Source organism: Lucilia sericata, unplaced genomic scaffold, assembly GCF_015586225.1.
Source record: "Lucilia sericata isolate MDLA Ls3-8-SP2 unplaced genomic scaffold, ASM1558622v1 Contig000645F_arrow, whole genome shotgun sequence".
Classification (NCBI taxonomy): domain Eukaryota; kingdom Metazoa; phylum Arthropoda; class Insecta; order Diptera; family Calliphoridae; genus Lucilia; species Lucilia sericata.
In genome coordinates this window covers 200,436-226,245 of record NW_023994651.1, presented here as the reverse complement: position 1 = coordinate 226,245, position 25,810 = coordinate 200,436, and the positions used below count along the sequence as shown (strand labels likewise).

The following is a 25,810-nucleotide window of genomic DNA, read 5'->3' as shown; positions in this document are numbered from 1 at the left end:
AGACTATAGACTAGACTATAGACTAGACTATAGACTAGACTATAGACTAGACTATAGACTAGACTATAGACTAGACTATAGACTAGACTATAGACTAGACTATAGACTAGACTATAGACTAGACTATAGACTAGACTATAGACTAGACTATAGACTAGACTATAGACTAGACTATAGACTAGACTATAGACTAGACTATAGACTAGACTATAGACTAGACTATAGACTAGACTATAGACTAGACATAGACTAGACTATAGACTAGACTATAGACTAGACTATAGACTAAAGACTAGACTATTAGACTAGACTATAGACTAGACTATAGACTAGACTATAGACTAGACTATAGACGAGACTAATAGACTAGACTATAGACTAGACTATAGACTAGACTATAGACTAGACTATAGACTAGACTATAGACGAGACTATAGCTAGACATAGACTAGACTATAGACTAGACTATAGACTAGACTATAGACTAGACTATAGACTAGACTATAGACTAGACTATAGACTAGACTATAGACTAGACTATAGACTAGACTATAGACTAGACTATGACTAGACTATAGACTAGACTATAGACTAGACTATAGACTAGACTATAGACTAACTAAGACTAGACTATAGACTAGACTATAGACTAGACTATAGACTAGACTAGTAGCACGAGACTATAGACTAGACTATAGACTAGACTATAGACTAGACTATAGACTAGACTATAGACTAGACTATAGACTAGACTATAGACTAGACTATAGACTAGACTAGACTAGACTATAGACTAGACTATAGACTAGACTATAGACTAGACTATAGACTAGACTATAGACTAGACTATAGACTAGACTATAGACTAGACTATAGACTAGACTATAGACTAGACTATAGACTAGACTATAGACTAGACTATAGACTAGACTATAGACTAGACTATAGACTAGACTATAGACTAGACTATAGACTAGACTATAGACTAGACTATAGACTAGACTATAGACTAGACTATAGACTAGACTATAGACTAGACTATAGATAGACTATAGACTAATATAGACTAGACTATAGACTAGACTATAGACTAGACTATAGACTAGACTATAGACTAGACTATAGACTAGACTATAGACTAGACTATAGACTAGACTATAGACTAGACTATAGACTAGACTATAGACTAGACTATAGACTAGACTATAGACTAGACTATAGACTAGACTATAGACTAGACTATAGACTAGACTATAGACATAGACTATAGACTAGACTATAGACTAGACTATAGACTAGACTATAGACTAACTATAGAGACTATAGACTAGACTATAGACTAGACTATAGACTAGACTATAGACTAGACTATAGACTAGACTATAGACTAGACTATAGACTAGACTATAGACTAGACTATAGACTAGACTATAGACTAGACTATAGACTAGACTATAGACTAGACTATAGACTAGACTATAGACTAGACTATAGACTAGACTATAGACTAGACTATAGACTAGACTATAGACTAGACTATAGACTAGACTATAGACTAGACTATAGACTAGACTATAGACTAGACTATAGACTAGACTATAGACTAGACTATAGACTAGACTATAGACTAGACTATAGACTAGACTATAGACTAGACTATAGACTAGACTATAGACTAGACTATAAACTAGACTATAGAGTAGACCATAGACTAGACTATAGACTAGACCACAGACTAGACTATAGGCTAGACCATAGACTAGACTATAGACTAAACTATAGTCTAGACTAGACTAAAAACTAGACTATAGACTACACTATAAACTGGACTATTGATTTAAAATATATTATAAATTCTTTTGAAATGCCATTGGAAATGGTGTTATAACCCACAAAAATGTGAAAGAAAACCAAAATTTTTTCCTCAACATGTTAATTTTGTTCTATTAACAAGTGTTTTTGTATAAATTTTCAATTCTTACTAGAACAACCAGTCTTTATTCAGAAATGTAACAACATAACTTTAAGTCATTCATATTCTTATAGTTGACCAAACAGACAACTAATTCAACAACTCATAATCTATTTGGCACTTGTTATTTTTATCCACAACAGTGGTGGTTACTCACAGTCAACAGGAGCCAAAACAAACAACTATTTACATATAGAAAATACCAATAAAATATTTAACAACATAAACTTACAATTCTTAGCTTTTAAGCTTTCTGTCATTATGATGTCTATATGATTTAAACAATATTTTCTCCATGTACTCTTTAAGCTGACCACTGCTGTTTTTTCCATTTGATTTACCTAAATAACTGTTCATATTCAATACATTCATTTGAACATACTGTAAACTGTGTTGTAGTTTTTTTGTGGTTAGGAATGATTAATTTATTTTTAAATTTAACACAACCGTTCTAATTATTGGTTTGTAAATTTTCGTCAAGAATTCTTCTCTCTTTACCTTAGCAAAATGCTAGCAACGTACATTTAAATAATTGACTATCAAGGTTAAGAAGATTTTTATCTTTATGTTAAGCTTTATTTACTAATAAAGTCCAAATTTCGTAGTTTTTCCCAAGGGGCCTTTTAACATAATTAATTAGTTTTATATAAAAACAAGACATTTATGGAGTTTTTAAAAATGTTTAAAGTGCATTTAATGAAGAAAAAAAAAACATAATTATGTTTAAAGTTTTTGTGTAAATTTAAAAATATTTCTAAAATTAACGGAAATAGTAAGATTTAAAATAAATGTTAACGCCAACATCAAAAATCCCACATTAATTTAAAAACTTAACTGAAAATGCCTTATATTAAATTATAGTTTGTAATTTTTATTACTAAACATTAAGACTTATTTGGCTGAAATTAAAACACATGTTTGATGAGTCGGTTTTGAAAGGTTTTACTAAACAGAACTTTGTATTCGATAGATCCTTACTTAAAAGGATTGTTTGTTACAATTTAGGGTTGTTTAGTACATTTGCTAAGAAATTTTAGCAAAAGTTATGTACATACATATATAAAAGAAAATTTTTCGAATACACTAAAACCTTCCCACACAACCTTCGTTGACAAGTTAAACCACATTAACACTACACTACTTCTCTGGCTTCTTTGCATTTGTGTAGCGGTCAGTTTCAAACGAGTTTAAATTAAAATTTTAACTTCCGGTTTGAATGAAACAACGAAACTCATTGTATAAAGTTTTATTAAAATATAATAGAAACTGAAATGAAATGTTGACAAAACGCCGGCTTTGTTTAAATTGGAAAGAATGTAATGAAAGTAATGACAATAAATTAGATCACAGACTGTAGACTAGACTATAGACTAGACTATAGACTAGACTATAGACTAGACTATAGACTAGACTATAGACTAGACTATAGACTAGACTATAGACTAGACTATAGACTAGACTATAGACTAGACTATAGACTAGACTATAGACTAGACTATAGACTAGACTATAGACTAGACTATAGACTAGACTATAGACTAGACTATAGACTAGACTATAGACTAGACTATAGACTAGACTATAGACTAGACTATAGACTAGACTATAGACTAGACTATAGACTAGACTATAGACTAGACTATAGACTAGACTATAGACTAGACTATAGACTAGACTATAGACTAGACTATAGACTAGACTATAGACTAGACTATAGACTAGACTATAGACTAGACTATAGACTAGACTATAGACTAGACTATAGACTAGACTATAGACTAGACTATAGACTAGACTATAGACTAGACTATAGACTAGACTATAGACTAGACTATAGACTAGACTATAGACTAGACTAGACTATAGACTAGACTATAGACTAGACTATAGACTAGACTATAGACTAGACTATAGACTAGACTATAGACTAGACTATAGACTAGACTATAGACTAGACTATAGACTAGACTATAGACTAGACTATAGACTAGACTATAGACTAGTCTATAGACTAGACTATATACTAGACTATAGACTAGACTATAGACTAGACTATAGACTATAGACTAGACTATAGACTAGACTATAGACTAGACTATAGACTAGACTATAGACTAGACTGTAGACTAGACTATAGACTAGACTATAGACTAGACTATAGACTAGACTAGACTATAGACTAGACTATAGACTAGACTATAGACTAGACTATAGACTAGACTATAGACTAGACTATAGACTAGACTATAGACTAGACTACAGACTAGACTGTAGACTAGACTGTAGACTAGACTATAGACTAGACTGTAGAATAGACCATAGATCAGACTTCAGACCAGACTAACTAGATTGTAGACTACATACTAGATTATTTACTAGTTACTTTTTAGTAACTAACTAGTTCCAACATTTTGAACTTAGCCTTGTTTTTTCGATTTGTTTTAAATTTAATTTTCTTAAGGGGAAATTGCTTTCTTACTTCCTTACCTCATTTCCATTTCATAAACGTATGGGACTACTTACTACTTACACCAACCACCTTAAAGATAATTTTCATCACAAAAGGCAAGTTGTTTTAAAATTTTCAAGTTTATGTTGGAGGAAAATTCCAAAACTGTGATTTGTTTATTTTGTATTTTAAAACTAAATTGGAATTGGTTTGTTTCACTAGTTGCAAAGAAACAAAAATAAAATTGGACTTCTGTTTAAAATGTTTAAACTCAATTTGGTAATAATTCAAGTTTCAACAATGTAATGTACAAAAAAAAATCGATTTGGCTTAAAACAACAAAATAAACTTGACTTTTAATTTCAGTTGTTTTTTTTTTTTTTTTGCCATGAGTTTGGTTCAGTTTCATTTTCATTTTCGTATTTTGCGATTGTTTGCTGAGTTTTTTAACAAGACAAGTTTTTAGCTTTAAGCCAAGGAAAGTTTTTTTTCTTCAATATTTTAAAGGCAAGATTCCAATGAATTGTCATATTTGAAGCCTTGATTGACAGCTTTCATTGCAAAACATTATTACCGCAGATAATAATGAAAGTAATAACAAATTTGTAAACAAATAAATAATTATTTATTTTTAAAATAAAATTTCAATGGTTTTAGAAAATTTGTTCCCGAAGCTTAAAATGACTCATTTCAACAATAATTTAGAAAGAATTTCTTAGAAAATAAAAATTTTTAATTTGAATAAAAGTTTCAATTTCATTTTCGTTGGTCTAAAAAGAAAGTTATGTCGCCTCCCTTTGAGTCATGCATACACTCACTCACTGCATTGTTAACTGCAGTTAATTTGTTATTGTATTTAACGATTTTTAAGTCAATTATGCGTTTATAATAAATAATTTGTATGTGTGTAAGAGTTTAGGCCTTTTTTTTGAGAAAGTGTTTAAGGTGAAATTCTGTTATTAAACGCGTCTTTATTTTTTATTTTATAATAATATGTTAACGTATTTATTATACCTACAAAATACAAATAAATATTTTCTTTTTTTTGTAACATTAATTTGTCTATATGGTTGTTGTTATAGTTGTATTTTCATTTTCGTTTTCCTTTAGTTTAAAACTGGTCAAAAGAAAGCCCCTTTAACCATAAACAATCAATTCATTAGTTTTAGTTTTCAATGCAATATTATACTTTGTTTATTATGTTGTTGTATTGGTGTTACATGGTCTTTAAAATAAATTATTAATTTTTCTTCTTTTTTTATTTTAGGTTGGGAACTACGTGGTCTTCATTGTTATAAATATTTTAATATCAAACATTCTTGGGAGAAAAGTGCTGAATTATGTAGAAGGTGAGTGTTTTTTAATAATTATCAATAATTTATGCAAATTACAATAAATAATTTGAAAACCAGTTTCTAATCACTGTTTGAAGTTAACGCTATCGGTTTTAATGACATTTAAGAATATTTTATTTACAATTTTAGTTTACTTTAGAAAATACTATAAAAATGGTGTCATTAGTGATTTGCAAATTTTAGTACTTTTTGTGGTACTTTTGTGGTATTTTTTTAAGTACTTCTAATATACAGTTTAAATACGTCTAACTAGACGATAGAGTAAAACTATAGACTAAAGACTAGACTATAGACTAGACTATAGACTAGACTATAGACTAGACTATAGACTAGATAGACTAGACTATAGACTAGACTATAGACTAGACTATAGACTAGACTATAGACTAGACTATAGACTAGACTATAGACTAGACTATAGACTAGACTATAGACTAGACTATAGACTAGACTATAGACTAGACTATAGACTAGACTATAGACTAGACTATAGACTAGACTATAGACTAGACTATAGACTAGACTATAGACTAGACTATAGACTAGACTATAGACTAGACTATAGACTAGACTATAGACTAGACTATAGACTAGACTATAGACTAGACTATAGACTAGACTATAGACTAGACTATAGACTAGACTATAGACTAGACTATAGACTAGACTATAGACTAGACTATAGACTAGACTATAGACTAGACTATAGACTAGACTATAGACTAGACTATAGACTAGACTAGACTAGACTATAGACTAGACTATAGACTAGACTATAGACTAGACTATAGACTAGACTATAGACTAGACTATAGACTAGACTATAGACTAGACTATAGACTAGACTATAGACTAGACTATAGACTAGACTATAGACTAGACTATAGACTAGACTATAGACTAGACTATAGACTAGACTATAGACTAGACTATAGACTAGACTATAGACTAGACTATAGACTAGACTATAGACTAGACTATAGACTAGACTATAGACTAGACTATAGACTAGTCTATAGACTAGACTATAGACTAGACTATAGACTATAGACTAGACTATAGACTAGACTATAGACTAGACTATAGACTAGACTATAGACTAGACTATAGACTAGACTATAGACTAACTATAGACTAACTATAGACTAAACTATAGACTAGACTATAGACTAGACTATAGACTAGACTATAGACTAGACTATAGACTAGACTATAGACTAGACTATAGACTAGACTATAGACTAGACTATAGACTAGACTATAGACTAGACTATAGACTAGACTATAGACTAGACTATAGACTAGACTATAGACTAGACTATAGACTAGACTATAGACTAGACTATAGACTAGACTATAGACGACTAGATAGACTAGACTATAGACTAGACTATAGACTAGACTAGACTACAGACTAGACTATAGACTAGACTATAGACTAGACTATAGACTAGACTATAGACTAGACTATAGACTAGACTATAGAGTAGACTATAGACTAGACTATAGACTAGACTATAGACTAGACTATAGACTAGACTATGGACTAGACTATAGACTAGACTATAGACTAGACTATAGACTAGACTATAGACTAGACTATAGACTAGACTATAGACTATAGACTAGACTATAGTCGCAATTACGATTTTCAAAACATGTCCCTTTAGTAGTCTAAGGTGTTGCTAGAAGGCCAATACAGATCATTGTTATTCATATATTCTTTCTAATAGGGGGTATTAGAAGGTACTTTTTATGAAATGATCCAAAAAAGGGTCGCTATACTAAATGGAATCTCTTCGTACATATTTACTTTTGATGCTTTCTCCTCTTCTGGGGAACTTAAAATGTTTTATAAAAAAGTTACTGCTTGGTACTTTTTGGAACTTTTTAAAAGTACTTTTTAGAAAATTTTTCATAATTACATTTACTTAATTATTTCCTTTAAAAAAGGGAATCAGTTTCAGACATTTATTTTTTACTTTTAATTAAATTTTAGGACCCTTTTTAAGATATCACATTTTTATGTAATTTTTTTTAATAAAATTTTTGTTTAATTTACGTTTTACTAAAAGTTTATTGAACTTTTTTTCTCTTTACATTTCTAATTTATTTGGTATGCAAATAATTTATGTTTTTTTTACCAATATTTGAATATTGATTTAAAATATTTAAGTTTAAAAATGTCTGAAAGTATTTTGATGTACAGCTAAATACAATTATTTTGTGTAATTTATATATTTGTTTATTTGTTTTTTTTTTTTCATATATTAACCACATTATGGTTTCACAGAGAAAACCTGTATGAGAAAAATTTAAAGTGCGGGTTAGAAGTTTAAGGGTGGCGGAGAAAATATTTTAAATTCGAATGCAGGACATTGTATGTATAATAAAAAATATTAAAGATTTGAGTTTGAGTCTGATGATTTGGTTTATATATTTGAATTCTTGAACTTTCCTTGCTTTTAAACCTACATTACCCACTATATTTAGGTAAACACTTGTATAAAAACAAATAAATTCCATACCTAGTTGTTTGTATGTAATTTATACATGTGTTTAACTGTCAGTGTTTCTGTATTTGTGTGTTTAAATATTTTTGTTTATCGAAAACTTTCAGACAAGTTTTTTTTCCAACTTTTTTTTCAATATTAACAAGCTTCGAAAGAAAGCGTATAAAAGTTTATGCTTATTTTTTTGGTCATTCAGTTGAAAATATTAAAAAAATACATATACATATATTATTATGTTTAACCTGTTGTTAACCCAAATCCAAAGAATTCTAAATGTTAATGAATGACTAATATAAAAAAATGACAACAAAAGAATGAGTGAGTGTAAGTGTGTGTGTTTTGATTGAAAAAGGGTTGCGAGAGCTTTATAAATAAGAGATAATGTTTAAAAAAATCTGTCTTACGAATGGTAATACAATAGAGGAGATCATATTTTCTTTATAAGAAGATGGTTTAAAAAGAAGACAAAAAAATTAAAAACAAGTGGCTTTCATTCATAAATCATTAAAGATATTTCTCTAGTGAACAAGTACGCAATACAGAAATATTTGATTACCCAGCTTTTTGTTGTTTTTATTGCTTTTATACATGGTTTTTTATTCATTAAAGGTTTTATAGGGAAAAATTCATTGCATATTTTAGAGATTTTTTTCTTATACAAAACTTATACATACATATGTATACTCAACACTAATGTAAATAAATACATTCATATTGTTCAAAAAATCCCTTTTAGTAATTGAATAATTATCATATCTCGAAAAGTACCAAATTGTTGAAAAAGTACCAAACTGTTTTTTGTAAACGTTTGTTCACTTTATTGATAAAATCACTCGATTTCATTGTTTTTGTGTAAATTTTAATATATTTTAGTGTTAAAGTACTATTTTTCAAAAAGTACCAAATTGTTGAAAAAGTACCAAATAGTTTTTGGTTTGTTTTTATTGCCAATCTACTTACCTAATCATGTACATTACATTATTTTCGCACTTTTTGGTGTCAAGGTACTATTTTTAATTAAGTACTTTTAAATACTTTTTTCGAAAAAAAAGTACCAAAATTACCGGAATTGGGTTTTTAAAATTGTACTCTATTGAACTACTTTAATGCTGTTAAATATTTCTCCTTATATCCGGATTAATCTCTAAATTTCCAAAAAGTACTTTGGTACTTTTTGGTCATAAACACCAAATTATAATTTTTAAAATGTTATTTAGTACCATAAGGTTTTTATTTAGATTTTTCCTTTGCAATTTTTGTACATTTAAATGTTTTTACTGTAGTTTAAACCGTTTTCCGTATAAAAGTACTATTTTTAATTTAGTACTTGTTTTTAATTTCCAAAACTAAACTAAACGCTTTAGAACAACAACCTTAAAATTGTACATTTGTACATACTATTTTTGATAAAGTACTTATTTAGTACTATAATTTCTTAGTTTTATATTGCAGAGTAGCTGCTCAATCATTTGGTCAATTTGTTTTCCTACATTTTGCTATAATTCTGTTTCAAAGGTATGATTCCAATTGAGTATTTTTTAAAATTAAAAAAAAGTACCAAAACCAACTGAACTGTTATTATACTACCGTACCTTTTTAATATATTTTTAAGCATTAAAAGGCTTTTCAAATACTTTAATAGAATTTTTTGAAATTTTCAAAAAGTACTTTGGTACTTTTTTTCAAATACCACAAAAGTACTATTTTCAATAAGGCATTTTGTAGCACAAGTTACTATTTTTTCCAAAACAATCTTTTTTATATGATTATACAAACAATTTACTGGATTTTTCTGTTTTTACATTTTAATTTTATAAAATCCCCTTTTACCCAAAAAGTACCAAAATGCTCTTAAAACTTAACTTTCTAAATATTGATTTTTTTTTAAATTTGTAACTTTTTAAAGAGTTTTTATTTAAGAAATATAATTAAAAAGCATAAAATTCAATATTGTTCAATTCAAAAGTACTTTTTGGTACTTTTTCTCTAGAATTTTAAAAACAAGATTTGAATTTCCATCCAAACACTTCGATATGGCAATTTGCAATAGTTTTACTAGGGAAAATCTATAAATTTGATTCCATCTCCTATAGAAATGATGGTTATTTTCAAAATTCCCCTTTTTTCCAAAAAGTACCAAAAGTCTTCAAACTATATTTTCTAAATTTATAAACTTTTTAAAACATTTCATAACTTTTAAAAAGTTTTTAAACAACAAACCACTAAATTATGCTTCATTATCCTTTAAAAACTAAAAAAAGTACTTTGGTACTTTTCTATTACAATTTTTAAAAAACATAAAGTACCAAACAAACCACTTTAAGCTTAAAATTTAGATCATAAATAAATTTTGTATTGACTTTTAACTAAACTTTATTCTATTTCTATTTAAAAACCAAATAACAGCACGATTTTCTCATAAATAATTTGGTAAAAAAAAGTACCAATGTTTTTTAGTACCAGATTTTTTGTTTAAATACAAAACCAGGTGTAAAGTATGATTAAAAAGAGCGCTAGAAAATTAAAGAAAAAATCACGTTTTCAACTAGTAATGCTGTTCTTATAGTTGTTGTTATTGTTGTTTTTTTTTTAACTTTTCTGTTCATCATCATTGGAAATGAAAGTTTATTTGCTATTGTTGTTGTTTTACTACTTTTTTTTACTATAAAATACAAAAAATCACATAAAAATAAAGAAAAACAAAAAATTTTTATACTTTTTTATTTTGGCTGTTAAAACCACTGTTTGTTTCTATATTTGGGCCAACAATTATTATTATTATTTTGAGCATGTGTGGCTGTTTGTTTGTCTGTCTTACACATAACAAATCACTTAAACAGAAATAGAAAGTAGTTAAAATTGTATTTGTGTTATTAGTTCAATTTCTTTAAAGTTTAAACAAGAAGCAACAAAAAACAATACACATTTTTGGAAATACTTAGTAATTAAAACAATTGTAGAGAGTGTTAATATGTGTTAGAACTTTAATTTATAATAATTTCCCTTTTTTCTTTCTCTTTTTTGTCCAATTAAGGTATGGCGCTGAGTTGGTGGCCATTGACACATTTGCCGAAAATAATGATACTTTAACGATAGCACGCTCCAATGATCCCAATCATAGAGCCTCTGACAAATATTGGTTGGGTTTGGCTTCTTTAGATGAATTGAGAACCAATACCTTGGAATCAGCCTCGGGCGCTTTAATTTCTCAATACTCGGGTTTCTGGTCTTTGCATCAACCCGATCCTATGTCGGGTGAGTGTGTAGCAGCCACATTTGCCTCCACATTCCAATCTTGGGATTTGGGCACTTGCGAAAGTTTATTGCCTTTCATGTGCCGTTCCTCGGCCTGTCCCCAAAACTCCATACACTGTGCCAATGGCAAGTGCATTAATCAAAGTTTTAAGTGTGATGGCTCTGATGATTGTGGTGATGGTTCTGATGAATTGGATTGTCCCGCCCAATGTCACTATCACATGCAATCGGGTGGTGATGTTATAGAGAGTCCTAATTATCCTCATAAGTACGGTGCTCTCTCCAAGTGTAAATGGACTTTGGAAGGTCCCCTGGGCAGCAATATTATTTTGCAATTCCAAGATTTCGAAACGGAAAAAACTTTTGATACTGTACAAATTTTGGTGGGAGGACGCACGGAAGATAAATCTGTCTCATTGGCCACTTTGAGTGGTAAGCAGGACTTAACTACTCAACCTCTAGTCTCGGCCTCGAATTTCATGATTGTTAAATTCACCACTGATGGCAGTGTGGAACGTAAAGGTTTCCGTGCCACCTGGAAGACAGAAGCTAAAAGCTGTGGTGGCACTTTGAAGGCCACTCTACAGAGACAAACTCTCACCAGTCCCAATTATCCTAAACAATACCCCGGTGGTTTGGAATGTCTGTATATTATCAAAGCTCAACCAGGACGCATTATTTCCATTGAGGTAGATGATTTAGGATATTAACGAGGGACGTGACTTACATGCTGATACGTGATGGTGAATCACCCATGAGTCGTCCCATTGCTAAGCTAACCGGCAAGACGCACAACAATGATAAAGTAATTATTTCCTACTGGCAATGCTCTATATCTATACTTCAAGTCCAGTTTGGGTGACTCGGGCAAGGGCTTTAGTTTGAGATATATCCAGGGCTGTAAAGCCACTATTTCGGCACGCAATGGTACAGTTACCTCACCCGCTTTTGGTTTAGCTGATTATCCCAAAAACCAGGAATGTTTCTTCACCATACGCAACAGCATGGGCTCGCCTTTGTCTTTGAAGTTTGACAAATTTATGGTGCACAAAAGCGATAATGTTCAAGTATTCGATGGCTCTTCTACCTCTGGTTTGCGCCTGCATTCGGGTAATGGTTTTACTGGCACCACAGCTCCAAAGCTGACACTAACAGCTTCTTCTGGAGAAATGTTGATCAAGTTTACCTCAGATGCTTTGCACAATGCTGCTGGGTAAGTGGTCTCTATAATGAAAACATATCCACCTATATAGTTATAATTCTTCTTTAAAATTTCTAGTTGGTCTGCTACCTTCTCGGCTGATTGTCCAGAATTGAAACCTGGTATTGGTGCTTTGGCCTCTAGTCGTGATACTGCTTTTGGCACTGTGGTTACCTTCACTTGTCCCATTGGCCAGGAATTTGCCACCGGTAAAAGTAAAATTGTTACGGAATGTATGAAGGGTGGTAACTGGAGTGTATCCTATATACCCAAATGTCAAGGTAAATATAATTAAAACAACCTAATTATAACCAAATATCTAATTTGTTTCCCTTTACAGAGGTATACTGTGGTCCTGTACCACAAATCGATAATGGTTTCTCTATTGGTTCCTCCAACGTTACCTATCGCGGCGTGGCCATGTATCAGTGTTATGCTGGTTTTACTTTCAGCACTGGTGCTCCCATTGAGAAGATTTCCTGTTTACCTGATGGCCGTTGGGAACGTAAACCCACTTGTATGGCTTCTCAATGTCCTCCTTTGCCTGAAGTACCTCATGCCAATGTTACTCTGCTAAATGGAGGTGGTCGTAGCTATGGCACCATTGTGCAATATGAATGTGAACCTGGTTATGAACGTAATGGTCATCCCGTCTTAATCTGTATGTCTAATGGCACCTGGTCGGGTGAAGTACCACGTTGTTCACGCAAACGCTGCTTTGAGTTCCCCAAGATTGAAAATGGTTTTGTGGTGGATTCTGATCGTCCTTACTACTACTCCGATGATGCTAGAGTTCAGTGCTTCAAGGGTTATAAACTAATTGGCAGCAATATTATTCGATTGCAATACAGAACAAGTTTTCGAAAATCCTCCCACTTGTGAGGACATCAATGAATGTACTTCGACTCAATGTGATTTGGCCACTACCGAGTGTGCCAACACAGCTGGCTCATTCCACTGCAAGTGTCGCTCTGGTTTTGCTCCTACCACTGAATGCCGTCCTGTTGGAGATTTGGGTCTTAGCAATGGTGGTGTTCCCGATGAAAGCATTATGACTTCGCCCAGTGAAGAAGGTTTTACTAAGGGTATGGTACGTTTGACCTCAAGTGGTTGGTGTGGTGCTTCTGCTGAGCCTGGAGCCAATTGGATTTTGATTGATCTTAAAGCACCCACTATTTTGCGTGGTTTCCGCACTACTTCCGTTCAACGTATTGATGGCAATATTGCCTTTACCTCGGCTGTCCGACTACAATATAGTGATGATTTGACTGATGTCTTCAAAGATTACACCAATCCTGATGGCACCGCTGTAGAATTCAGAATACTCGAACCTACTCTCTCCATTCTTAACCTGCCTATGCCTATTGAGGCCCGTTATGTACGTTTCCGCATTCAAGATTATGTTGGTGCTCCCTGTATACGTATGGAAGCTATGGGTTGCACTCGTCTTGATTGTGTGGATATTAATGAATGTTCCAAGAATAATGGAGGTTGTGATCAAAAGTGTGTCAATTCTCCTGGTAGCTTTGCCTGTGCCTGTAACACTGGCTATCAATTATATACCGCTAATGGTACTGCTGGCTTCCCCATTGAAAGATCAGAAACTGGTGAACGTGATGGTGATATCTATCAACGTAATAAGACTTGTGTTCCTGTCATGTGTCCTTCTCTATTAGAACCTGAAAATGGTAAATTGTTGACCGATAAAAATGATCATCACTTTGGCGATATTGTCAAATTCCAGTGTAACTTTGGTTACATCATGTCTGGCAGTTCTTCATTGCTTTGCTTGTCTAGTGGACAATGGAATGGCACAGTTCCTGAGTGTAATTGTGAGTATTAAATCTTCTAACGCTATTCTCAAAAAAACCCTAAAATATTTTTGTTATTTTCCAGATGCTAAATGTGTTTCCTTGCCCGATGACAAATTGGAAGGTTTATCTGTGGTACGCCCAGATCCTGAATCTGTTTTGGTGCCTTTCCGCGATAATGTTACCATTAACTGCAACTCTCCTGGTCGTCAGTTGAGATCTACCGCTTCGTCTGGTTTCCGTCAATGTGTTTATGATCCCAAACCTGGTCTACCCGATTACTGGCTATCTGGTTCTCAACCTTCCTGTCCTCGCGTAGATTGTTATGAACCCATGCCTACACCTGGTGCTGAATATGGTCAATATGTTGATACCCGCTTCCAGAGCAACTTCTTCTTTGGCTGTCAAAATACCTTCAAACTAGCCGGTCAAACTTCTCATCACGACAATGTGGTACGTTGTCAAGCTGATGGTATTTGGGACTTTGGAGATTTGCGTTGTGAGGGTCCCGTTTGTGAAGATCCTGGACGTCCTAGTGATGGTCGTCAAATTGCCAAGAGCTATGAACAGGGATCTGAAGTATTCTTTGGTTGCAATCGTCCTGGTTATATCCTCATTAACCCCAGACCCATTACTTGTATGCGAGAACCCGAATGCAAGGTCATCAAACCTTTGGGTTTGACTTCAGGCAAAATACCCGACTCCGCCATTAATGCCACCTCGGAACGTCCTAACTATGAAGCCAAAAATATTCGCCTCAACTCTGCAACTGGTTGGTGTGGCAAGCAAGAAGCTTTCACTTATGTCAGTGTAGATTTGGGTCAAATCTATCGTGTCAAAGCCATTCTTGTTAAGGGTGTTGTCACCAATGATATTGTTGGTCGCCCTACCGAGATTCGTTTCTTCTATAAACAAGCCGAAAATGAAAACTATGTGGTCTATTTCCCCAACTTCAACTTGACTATGCGTGATCCTGGTAATTATGGTGAACTTGCCATGATAACTCTGCCAAAATATGTACAAGCTCGTTTCGTTATCTTGGGTATTGTCAGTTACATGGACAATGCTTGTTTGAAATTCGAACTGATGGGCTGCGAAGAACCCAAGAAGGAACCTTTGCTAGGTTATGATTATGGTTATTCACCTTGTGTAGACAATGAGCCACCAATTTTCCAAAATTGTCCTCAACAACCTATCATCGTTAGACGTGATGATAATGGCGCTATTCTGCCCGTTAATTTCACAGAACCTACTGCTGTTGATAACTCTGGATCTATTGCTCGTTTGGAAGTTAAGCCTCAAAACTTTAAGACACCTTCGTATATCTTCAAGGATACTGTAGTGAAATATGTGGCTTTTGATTATGATGGCAATGTCGCTATTTGCGAAATCAATATTACAATTCCTGATGTCACCCCACCACTATTGCAATGTCCTCAAAGTTATGTTATCGAACTGGTGGATCGCCAAGAAAGCTATGATGTCAACTTCAATGATACCCGTAAACGTATTAAGACCTCTGATGAATCCGGTGAAGTTCGCTTAACTTTCACTCCTGAACGCGCTAGAATTCCTATTGGAGCTTTTGAAAATGTCACCGTTACCGCTACTGATAAGTTTAACAACAAGGCCTTCTGTAACTTCCAAGTATCCGTGCAGGCTTCTCCTTGTGTTGACTGGGAACTTCAACCTCCGGCGAATGGAGCCATTAACTGTTTACCTGGCGATAATGGTATCGAGTGTATAGCAACCTGTAAGTCTGGTTTCCGTTTTACAGATGGAGAACCTATTAAGACTTTCTCCTGCGAAACATCTCGTTTGTGGAAACCTACTTCTGTGGTACCTGATTGTGTATCCGAAAATACCGAACAAGCTGATTACCAAGTTACCGCTTCCGTGACATATCGTGCCAATGGTGCTGTTGCTCAATCTTGTCTTAGCAAATACCAAGATGCCTTATCTCAACATTATGCCGGCTTAAATCAACTACTCTCACAACGTTGCTCAGCTGTTAATGTTAACATGAATGTTACTTTCCTTAAGTCAGTGCCCAGTTTGTTGGAAGAAAATGTTGTTAACATGGACTTTATATTGTCCATCTTACCCGCCATCAGACAACCACAATTGTATGCCCTTTGCGGTTCAACATTGAATTTGATTTTCGACTTGAGTGTCCCATATGCCAGTGCTGTCATTGATTCCCTTTTGAATATCTCACATATTGGCAATCAATGTCCACCACTCCGTGCTTTGAAGAGTAATATCTCGCGCGGCTTTACTTGCAGTGTTGGTGAAGTTTTGAATATGGATACCAGTGATGTTCCTAGATGTTTGCATTGTCCTGCTGGTACTTATGTTGCTGTTGGTCAAAATATCTGCACATACTGCCCACGTGGTTACTATCAAAATCGTGACCGCCAAGGAACCTGCCTACGTTGTCCAGCTGGAACTTACACCAAAGAAGAGGGATCCAAATCTTTGAACGATTGTGTTCCAGTTTGCGGTTATGGTACTTACTCTCCCACTGGTTTAGTGCCCTGTTTGGAATGTCCACGCAACTCGTTTACCACCGATCCTCCAACTGGAGGCTTCAAGGATTGTCAAGCCTGTCCTCAAAATACCTTCACCTTCCAACCAGCCGCTTCTACCAAGGACTTGTGTAGACAAAAGTGTGCTCCTGGTACTTACTCATCAACTGGCTTAGCTCCCTGCTCACCTTGTCCAGTTAATTTCTATCAAAGCAATGTTGGTTCACAAACCTGTAATGAATGTCCCTCGAACATGCGTACTGATGGTCCTGGTACTAAGGGTCGTGAAGAATGTAAGCCTGTTATTTGCGGTGAGGGAGCCTGTCAACATGGTGGTCTCTGTGTTCCCATGGGTCATGGAGTTCAATGTTTCTGTCCTGCCGGCTTCTCTGGCAAACGTTGTGAAATCGATATCGATGAATGCGCTTCACAACCTTGTTATAATGGTGGCTCCTGTACTGATTTACCTCAAGGTTACCGCTGTGAATGTCCACCTGGCTACTCTGGCATTAATTGTCAAGAAGAAGTAAGCGATTGTTCGGAAAATACCTGTCCAGCTCGTGCTATGTGCAAGAATGAACCCGGATACAAAAACTTTACTTGTTTGTGCCGCAGTGGCTATACTGGTGAAGACTGTGATGTCACTATTGATCCCTGTACTGCTAATGGAAACCCCTGTTCCAATGGAGCCAGTTGTAAGGCTTTGCAACAAGGTCGTTACAAATGTGAATGTTTACCCGGCTGGGAAGGTTTCAATTGTGAAACAAATATAGATGATTGCGCTGAAAATCCTTGTCTTTTGGGAGCCAACTGTACTGATTTGGTAAATGACTTCCAATGTGCTTGTCCTCCTGGTTTTACTGGCAAACGTTGTGAAGAAAAGATTGATTTGTGTCTGTCGGAACCTTGCAAACATGGTACTTGTGTGGATCGCCTTTTCGATCATGAATGCGTCTGTCATCCCGGATGGACTGGTCCCTCATGTGATATTAATATCGATGACTGTGCTGATCGTCCTTGCGCTAATGAAGGTACTTGTGTGGATTTGGTGAATGGCTATAGTTGTACTTGTGAACCTGGTTATACTGGCAAGAACTGCCAGCATACAATTGATGATTGTGAGTCGAACCCCTGTCAAAATGGAGCTACTTGTGTCGATCAATTAGATGGTTTTACTTGCAAGTGCCGCCCTGGTTTTGTGGGCTTAAGTTGTGAGGCTGAAATTGATGAATGCTTAAGCGATCCTTGCAACCCAGTGGGTACTGAACGTTGCTTGGATTTGGACAATAAATTCGAATGTGTATGCAGAGATGGTTTCACTGGTGAATTGTGCGAAACTGACATCGATGACTGCGCTAGCAACCCTTGCTTGAACAATGCTCAATGCCGTGATCGCGTTGGTGGATTCGATTGTGTATGTCAAGAAGGCTGGAGTGGTTTGCACTGTGAAACACAAATCACCACTTGTAATACCGTGCTCCCTTGCCAAAACAATGCAAACTGTATCGATTTGTTCCAGGACTATTTCTGTGTATGTCCTAGCGGCACCGATGGCAAAAACTGTGAAACTGCTCCAGAACGTTGTATTGGCAATCCATGTATGCATGGTGGCAAATGTCAAGATTTCGGCTCTGGCTTGAACTGCACCTGTCCCATGGATTACTCGGGTATTGGTTGTCAATATGAATTCGATGCTTGTGATGCTAATGTTTGTCAAAATGGAGCCACTTGCATTGATTTTGGCGAAGGTTATACCTGTGCTTGTCCTAAAGGTTTTACAGGCAAGAACTGCGAAGAAGATATTGTTGACTGTAAGGATAACTCTTGTCCTCCTGGCGCCACCTGTGTCGATTTAACCAATGGTTTTTACTGTCAATGTCCTTTCAATATGACTGGTGATGACTGCCGTAAGACCATACAAGTTGATTATGATCTTTACTTCAGTGATGCTTCCCGTTCCACTGCTGCTCAAGTTGTACCATTCTTTACGGGTGAATCTTCAAGCTTAACTATTGCCATGTGGGTGCAATTCGCTCAAAAGGATGATACTGGTATATTCTTCACTTTGTATGGTGTGGAATCTCCCAATATGGCCAGCAATCGCCGTCTTATGTTACAAGCTCATTCCAGTGGTGTACAAGTTTCTTTGTTTGCCGACTACCAAGATGTATTCCTTTCCTTTGGTGAATACACTTCAGTCAATGATGGTCAATGGCATCATGTAGCTATTGTTTGGGATGGTGTTACCGGTCAATTGCAATTGATAACCGAAGGTCTTATTGCCAGCAAGGTAGAATATGCTCAAGGTCAAGTATTGCCTCAATTCTTGTGGTCTGTTCTTGGTCGTCCACAACCTGATGATTCTAAATATGCAGTATCATACTCGGAAACTGGCTTCCAAGGCACCATTACTAAAGCTCAAGTATGGGCCCGCGCTTTGGATATTACTTCAGAAATTCAAAAACAAGTGCGTGATTGCCGTTCCGAACCGGTGTTGTACAATGGTCTTATTTTGAATTGGTCTGGTTATGAGCTAACTTCGGGTGGTGTAGAACGTACCGTACCTTCAATGTGTGGCCAACGTAGATGTCCCAATGGTTATACTGGTCCCAATTGCCAACAATTACAGGTTGATAAGGAACCACCAGTGGTCGAACATTGCCCTGGAGATTTGTGGGTTATTGCCAAGAACGGTTCGGCCGTTGTTACTTGGGATGAACCTCACTTTAGCGATAATATTGGTGTTACGAAGATTGTAGAACGTAATGGTCATCGTCCTGGTACTACGCTCTTGTGGGGCTCTTACGATATAACTTATATCGCCTCTGATGCCGCTGGTAATACAGCTTCCTGCAGTTTCAAGGTTTCTTTATTGAGTAAGTTTTAGCTTTTCTTTGCATATGGTTTTCAGGATTCTAATATTAATTGTCTTTGTTTTTGTAATTTAGCTGAATTCTGTCCTCCCTTGGCCGATCCTGTGGGTGGTGTACAAGTTTGCAAAGATTGGGGTGCAGGCGGCCAATTCAAGGTTTGCGAAATTGCTTGCAATCCTGGTTTGAGATTCTCCGAAGAAGTTCCTGAGTTCTATACTTGCGGAGCTGAAGGTTTCTGGCGTCCTACTCGAGATCCTTCCATGCCTTTGGTTTATCCCTCTTGTTCTCGTAAGTTTTTTTGCAGATTCCTCAGGAATGATATTTTATAAATTTATATTATTCTTCTGCAGCCTCTAAACCTGCCCAACGTGTATTCCGCATTAAAATGTTGTTCCCCTCGGATGTTCTCTGTAATAAGGCTGGTCAAGGAGTACTTAGACAAAAGGTTACCAACTCTGTTAATTCTCTTAATAGAGATTGGAACTTCTGTTCTTACTCTGTCGAAGGTACCCGCGAATGTAAGGATATTCAAATCGATGTCAAGTGTGATCATTATCGCGGCGGTCAAAGCAATCGCGCTAAACGTCAAGTCAAGGATGGTGGAGTTTATGTTTTAGAAGCTGAAATTCCTGTATTGAAGTAAGTTAAATTGCAAATTTTTTATAGAAGTGATCTTCAAAATTTACTCTCTGTGTGTTTTAAATGTTTACATTTATAATGATTTTGTGGGAAAATAGTGATTCGGTTACTATTTGTTTAGTTTATGTATTATGAGGGTTCCAATTGGTAGGTCTCCAAGTTACAAAGAAGAGTATGTGGAATTGGGACTTACCAATTGTTTACCCTTGTTGTTTTTGTAAAAAAAAGCATGTTCAGTGTTTTAAAATTGTATGTTAATTATCCAAAACTTATAGCGAAGCCGAAGAACCTGATACACGTGGTCGTCAAGGACGCCAACAAACTGGCGGCGATACATACACGCTGGAAATTTCTTTCCCGGCAGTGAAGTATGTTTAAAATATTAAACGCTTTAAACTTAATGCTGCTGCTTAGTACACCTCCTTTAAAGCTTTTATAAAACCAAAAACTTAACCTTAAGCATTTCATAAAAACATTTCAAATTTAAACATAATCTGGTGGTGGTTTGGGGAAAAGAAAAACTGTCTCACTAAAATCAAATCATATTCATTACAGTGCCTAACAAAATGCCTTTATAAATTCAGATTTATAAAAACAAATTTATTAATCTTTTAAACCTATTTTGAATTTAGTGATCCTGTCATACACACCTCCTCAGGCGAACGTTCTACCGTTAAGTCTTTGTTGGAGAAACTTATTTTGGAAGATGATCAATTTGCTGTTCAAGATATATTACCCAATACTGTACCTGATCCAGGTTCTTTGGAGCTGGGCTCTGAATATGCTTGCCCGGTGGGTCAAGTAGTCATGATACCCGATTGTGTTCCTTGTGCTATTGGCACTTACTATGATACCACCAACAAAACTTGTATTGCTTGTGAACGCGGCACATATCAGTCTGAAGCTGGCCAATTGCAATGCAGCAAATGTCCTGTTATTGCTGGTCGCCCTGGCGTTACTGCTGGTCCTGGAGCTCGTTCGGCTGCTAATTGTAAAGAACGTTGTCCTGCTGGCAAATACTTTGATTCGGAAACTGGCTTGTGCAGACCTTGTGGTCATGGTTTCTATCAACCCAATGAAGGTTCGTTTAGCTGTGAACTGTGTGGTTTGGGACAAACTACTCGCTCTGCTGAGGCTACTTCACGCAAGGAATGTCGTGATGAATGTTCTTCTGGTATGCAGTTGGGCGTGGATGGTCGTTGTGAACCTTGTCCTCGTGGTACTTATCGTTTGCAAGGTGTTCAGCCTTCCTGTGCTGCCTGTCCTTTGGGACGCACTACCCCCAAGGTGGGCTCGAAATCAGTTGAAGAATGTACCTTACCTGTCTGTTCACCTGGTACCTATCTCAATGGTACCCTTAATATGTGTGAAGAATGTCCCAAGGGCTTCTATCAACCTGACTCACAACAAACTACTTGCATCCACTGTCCACCCAATCATAGCACCAAGATTACCGGTGCCACCTCAGCCTCAGAATGTACCAATCCCTGCGAACAAATTGCCGAAGGTAGACCCCATTGCGATCCCAATGCCTATTGCATCTTGGTGCGCGAAACCAATGACTTTAAATGTGAATGTAAACCCGGTTTCAATGGCACTGGCATGGAGTGTACCGATGTTTGTGATGGTTTCTGTGAAAACCAAGGCAATTGTGTTAAGGATTTGAAGGGTACTCCCTCATGTCGCTGTGTGGGTTCTTTCACTGGTCCCCATTGTGCTGAACGTTCTGAATTTGCCTATATAGCTGGTGGTATTGCTGGAGCTGTGATCTTTATCATAGTTATAGTGCTTCTTATATGGATGATTTGTGTACGTTCGACTAAGAGACGTGATCCCAAGAAAATGCTTTCACCTGCCATTGATCAGACCGGTTCACAAGTGAACTTTTATTATGGAGCTCATACACCTTATGCGGAATCTATAGCTCCTTCTCATCACAGCACTTATGCTCATTATTATGATGATGAGGAAGATGGTTGGGAAATGCCCAATTTCTATAATGAAACCTATATGAAGGATGGTAAGTTTAAAGTTTAGAAAGTACTTAATAAAAGGGATTTATTAATTTATATTGTTTTCTCTTGTTAAGGACTACATGGAGGCGGTAAAATGAGTACCTTGGCTAGATCGAATGCTTCTCTTTATGGCACCAAGGATGATTTATATGATCGACTAAAACGACATGCCTATACAGGCAAAAAAGGTGTGTAAGAATTATTTAAAATTTTATAATTTTCAATAATTTTCTTTTTCTTTTTTTTTAATTAACAGAAAAGAGTGATAGTGATAGTGAAGTACAGTAAACAAGTTTAATTATTTTAACGGCTTTAGTAATGAATGAAGCAGAAGAAGAAGAAGGATTTCTAGATTCTAGTTATATTTTTGGAGTATTTTTTTAAAAAAAGAAGCTAATTTAATTAAGTTTTTATTCATTACTTAAGGCCCTTAATGCCGTTAGCTTTTTTAAAGCTTTTTTCGGCATGTACATACAAAATAACAAACAAAAACAACAAGAAATTTTGTTAAAAGCTTTATATTGATTTGCTGTAATTTTGTGTATAAAATGAAATTCATTGGAAAATGTAAAATTGTCTCTACTTTTTTAACTAACGACTTTTTAGTTTTTCTTCTTTAAATATTTTTTTTTAATTTTTATTTTTTATTATTATTTTATTTTTTTTTAATTTTATAATTTAAGTAAAATTAAGTAAGAAAAAAATTACTCAGCTTAATGTAAAGCTTTTAAAAAGCTGTTAAACACAAAACATTTCGAAATCAAAACCAATACAATACAAAACTTAACAAAAACTACCAGAAAAAATGCAATACGTTTTAATAAACAAATTTTATATTTTATAATTAATTATTTAGAAAAAAACTGCATAAAAAATATGTTCTTTATACTCGTACATATATAGAAATCTAAATATTTAAAGTTTTTTTTTTATATATAAGAGTGCATGTGCTTCTAGTTCGTATTGTTTAATTTATAGGTATTTTATTTTTTTTTTAATTTTTTGTAATTTAATTATAAAAACATAACAACAACAACGATGTTAAAACAATAAAAAATTTGCAAATTTATTCTTTACGAACACATTTTAGTCTTTATATAATTACACAAGAAAAAAAATAAATTTAATTAAATATTGTTAGAATATATGTTTTTGTACCATAACTCAAAAGACTAGTTATATAGAAATTGTTTTTTTTTTTATCTTTTAATATAAATATATTATATTATTTACATAAATTAATGCGATGATAACTCATAATTTTCAATTATTTTTAAATCTGACTACTCTCTACTTAATTGTATTTATAAGAAGAATGCAATACAAAACTAAATAATAAAAAATTTATTTTTTAAAATAAATAAAAAAAAAAAAAATTAAATAAAAATTTTAATTGTTTTCAATTTATTGGGTTAATAACTTAAAAGCGATTAAATCAAGCCGATAGTAGTTATCGTATTCTGAAATAAAGTTTATTCTAGAGCGACTCAGAGAGAGAGAGAGCATTCTGTATCCATCTTTAACCATAGTAATCGATCGTTTTATACAAAATTTTCCATACTTACTTTTCTTCCATTTTAATAAAATAATTAAAAACTTTACATCAAAAATTTGTTTCTCTTAACATTTTAAAAAGCTTTTTTTTTCTCATACTATTCACACAACATGTTCTGTAATATAAATAAATTTAATAAAAAATATTCAAATAAAACCCACTTGCTTTAAACAACAATATGATTAACACATGTTGGCTAATCACTTTCAAACCCCTTCGGTATTTTGAATTATATTTATGCAAAAATTTAGCAAATACTATTTTATAAGTAATTTCTTGTTAAAAAAAAGTAAAGAAAATTTAATTACTTAAATTTATTTCATTTTAATATTATGGATTTTTTTAAGAAACTTAACATATGTCTGTACTTATGTATGTTTTTATTATGTTTTAACTGAAACCATGAATAATTTGTTAATTTTAGCATCTAAAATATCTAAAATATTATAATGACCTGATCCTTTTCATTTCGTCAGCTTTTTGTTTATTTTGTAATTGAAATGCAAATTTATAAAAATAATTTTCTATAAAAAATATATTCGTGAAATAGGAAAACGGACACTTTTTTGGGCCTGGAACCGAACTGATCTAGAAATGAATTAGAACAAAATAGAACTAAAACTGAACTAGAACTCAATCAGAACAGAACTAGAATTGAACTAGAACTGAACTAGAACTGAACTAGAACTGAACTAGAACTGAACTAGAACTGAACTAGAACTGAACTAGAACTGAACTAGAACTGAACTAGAACTGAACTAGAACTGAACTAGAACTGAACTAGAACTGAACTAGAACTGAACTAGAACTGAACTGAACTAGAACTGAACTAGAACTGAACTAGAACTTAACTAGAACTAGAACTAGAACTGAACTAGAACTGAACTAGAACTGAACTAGAACTGAACTAGAACTGAACTAGAACTGAACTAGAACTGAACTAGAACTGAACTAGAACTGAACTAGAACTGAACTAGAACTGAACTAGAACTGAACTAGAACTGAACTAGAACTGAACTAGAACTGAACTAGAACTGAACTAGAACTGAACTAGAATTGAACTAGAACTGAACTAGAACTAGAACTGAACTAGAACTAGAACTAGAACTGAACTAGAACTGATCTAGAACTGAACTAGAACTGAACTAGAACTAAACTAGAACTGAACTAGAACTGAACGAATGAACTAGAACGAACTGAACTAGAACTGAACTAGAACTGAACTAGAAACTGAACTAGAACTGAACTAGAACTGAACTAGAACTGAACTAGAACTGAACTAGAACTGAACTAGAACTGAACTAGAACTGAACTAGAACTGAACTAGAACTGAACTGAACTAGAACTGAACTAGACTGAACTAGAACTGAACTAGAACTGAACTAGAACTGAACTAGAACTGAACTAGAAACTGAACTAGAACTGAACTAGAACTGAACTAGAACTGAACTAGAACTGAACTAGACTGAACTAGAACTGAACTAGAACTGAACTAGAACTGAACTAGAACTGAACTAGAACTGAACTAGACTGAACTAGAACTGAACTAGAACTGAACTAGAACTGAACTAGAACTGAACTAGAACTGAACTAGAACTGAACTAGAACTGAACTAGAACTGAACTAGAACTGAACTAGAACTGA

General features: G+C 34.2%; 1 protein-coding gene across 1 annotated transcript in view; it reads left to right on the top strand.

Moving 5' to 3' along the window:
• LOC119607021 (sushi, von Willebrand factor type A, EGF and pentraxin domain-containing protein 1) overlaps window positions 1–23,986 on the top strand; it is a 42,519-nt gene extending 18,533 nt beyond the window's left edge. The window contains 15 exon segments of the mRNA XM_037960724.1: window positions 5,689–5,770; window positions 11,324–12,245; window positions 12,247–12,267; window positions 12,269–12,361; window positions 12,363–12,757; window positions 12,824–13,026; window positions 13,086–13,585; window positions 13,587–14,577; window positions 14,642–19,960; window positions 20,033–20,245; window positions 20,308–20,596; window positions 20,872–20,964; window positions 21,229–22,616; window positions 22,686–22,799; window positions 22,868–23,986. Coding sequence (XP_037816652.1) covers window positions 5,689–5,770; window positions 11,324–12,245; window positions 12,247–12,267; window positions 12,269–12,361; window positions 12,363–12,757; window positions 12,824–13,026; window positions 13,086–13,585; window positions 13,587–14,577; window positions 14,642–19,960; window positions 20,033–20,245; window positions 20,308–20,596; window positions 20,872–20,964; window positions 21,229–22,616; window positions 22,686–22,799; window positions 22,868–22,899 — 10,655 coding nt within the window. The 3' untranslated portion in view covers window positions 22,900–23,986.
• The last annotated feature ends 1,824 nt before the right edge of the window (window positions 23,987–25,810 follow it).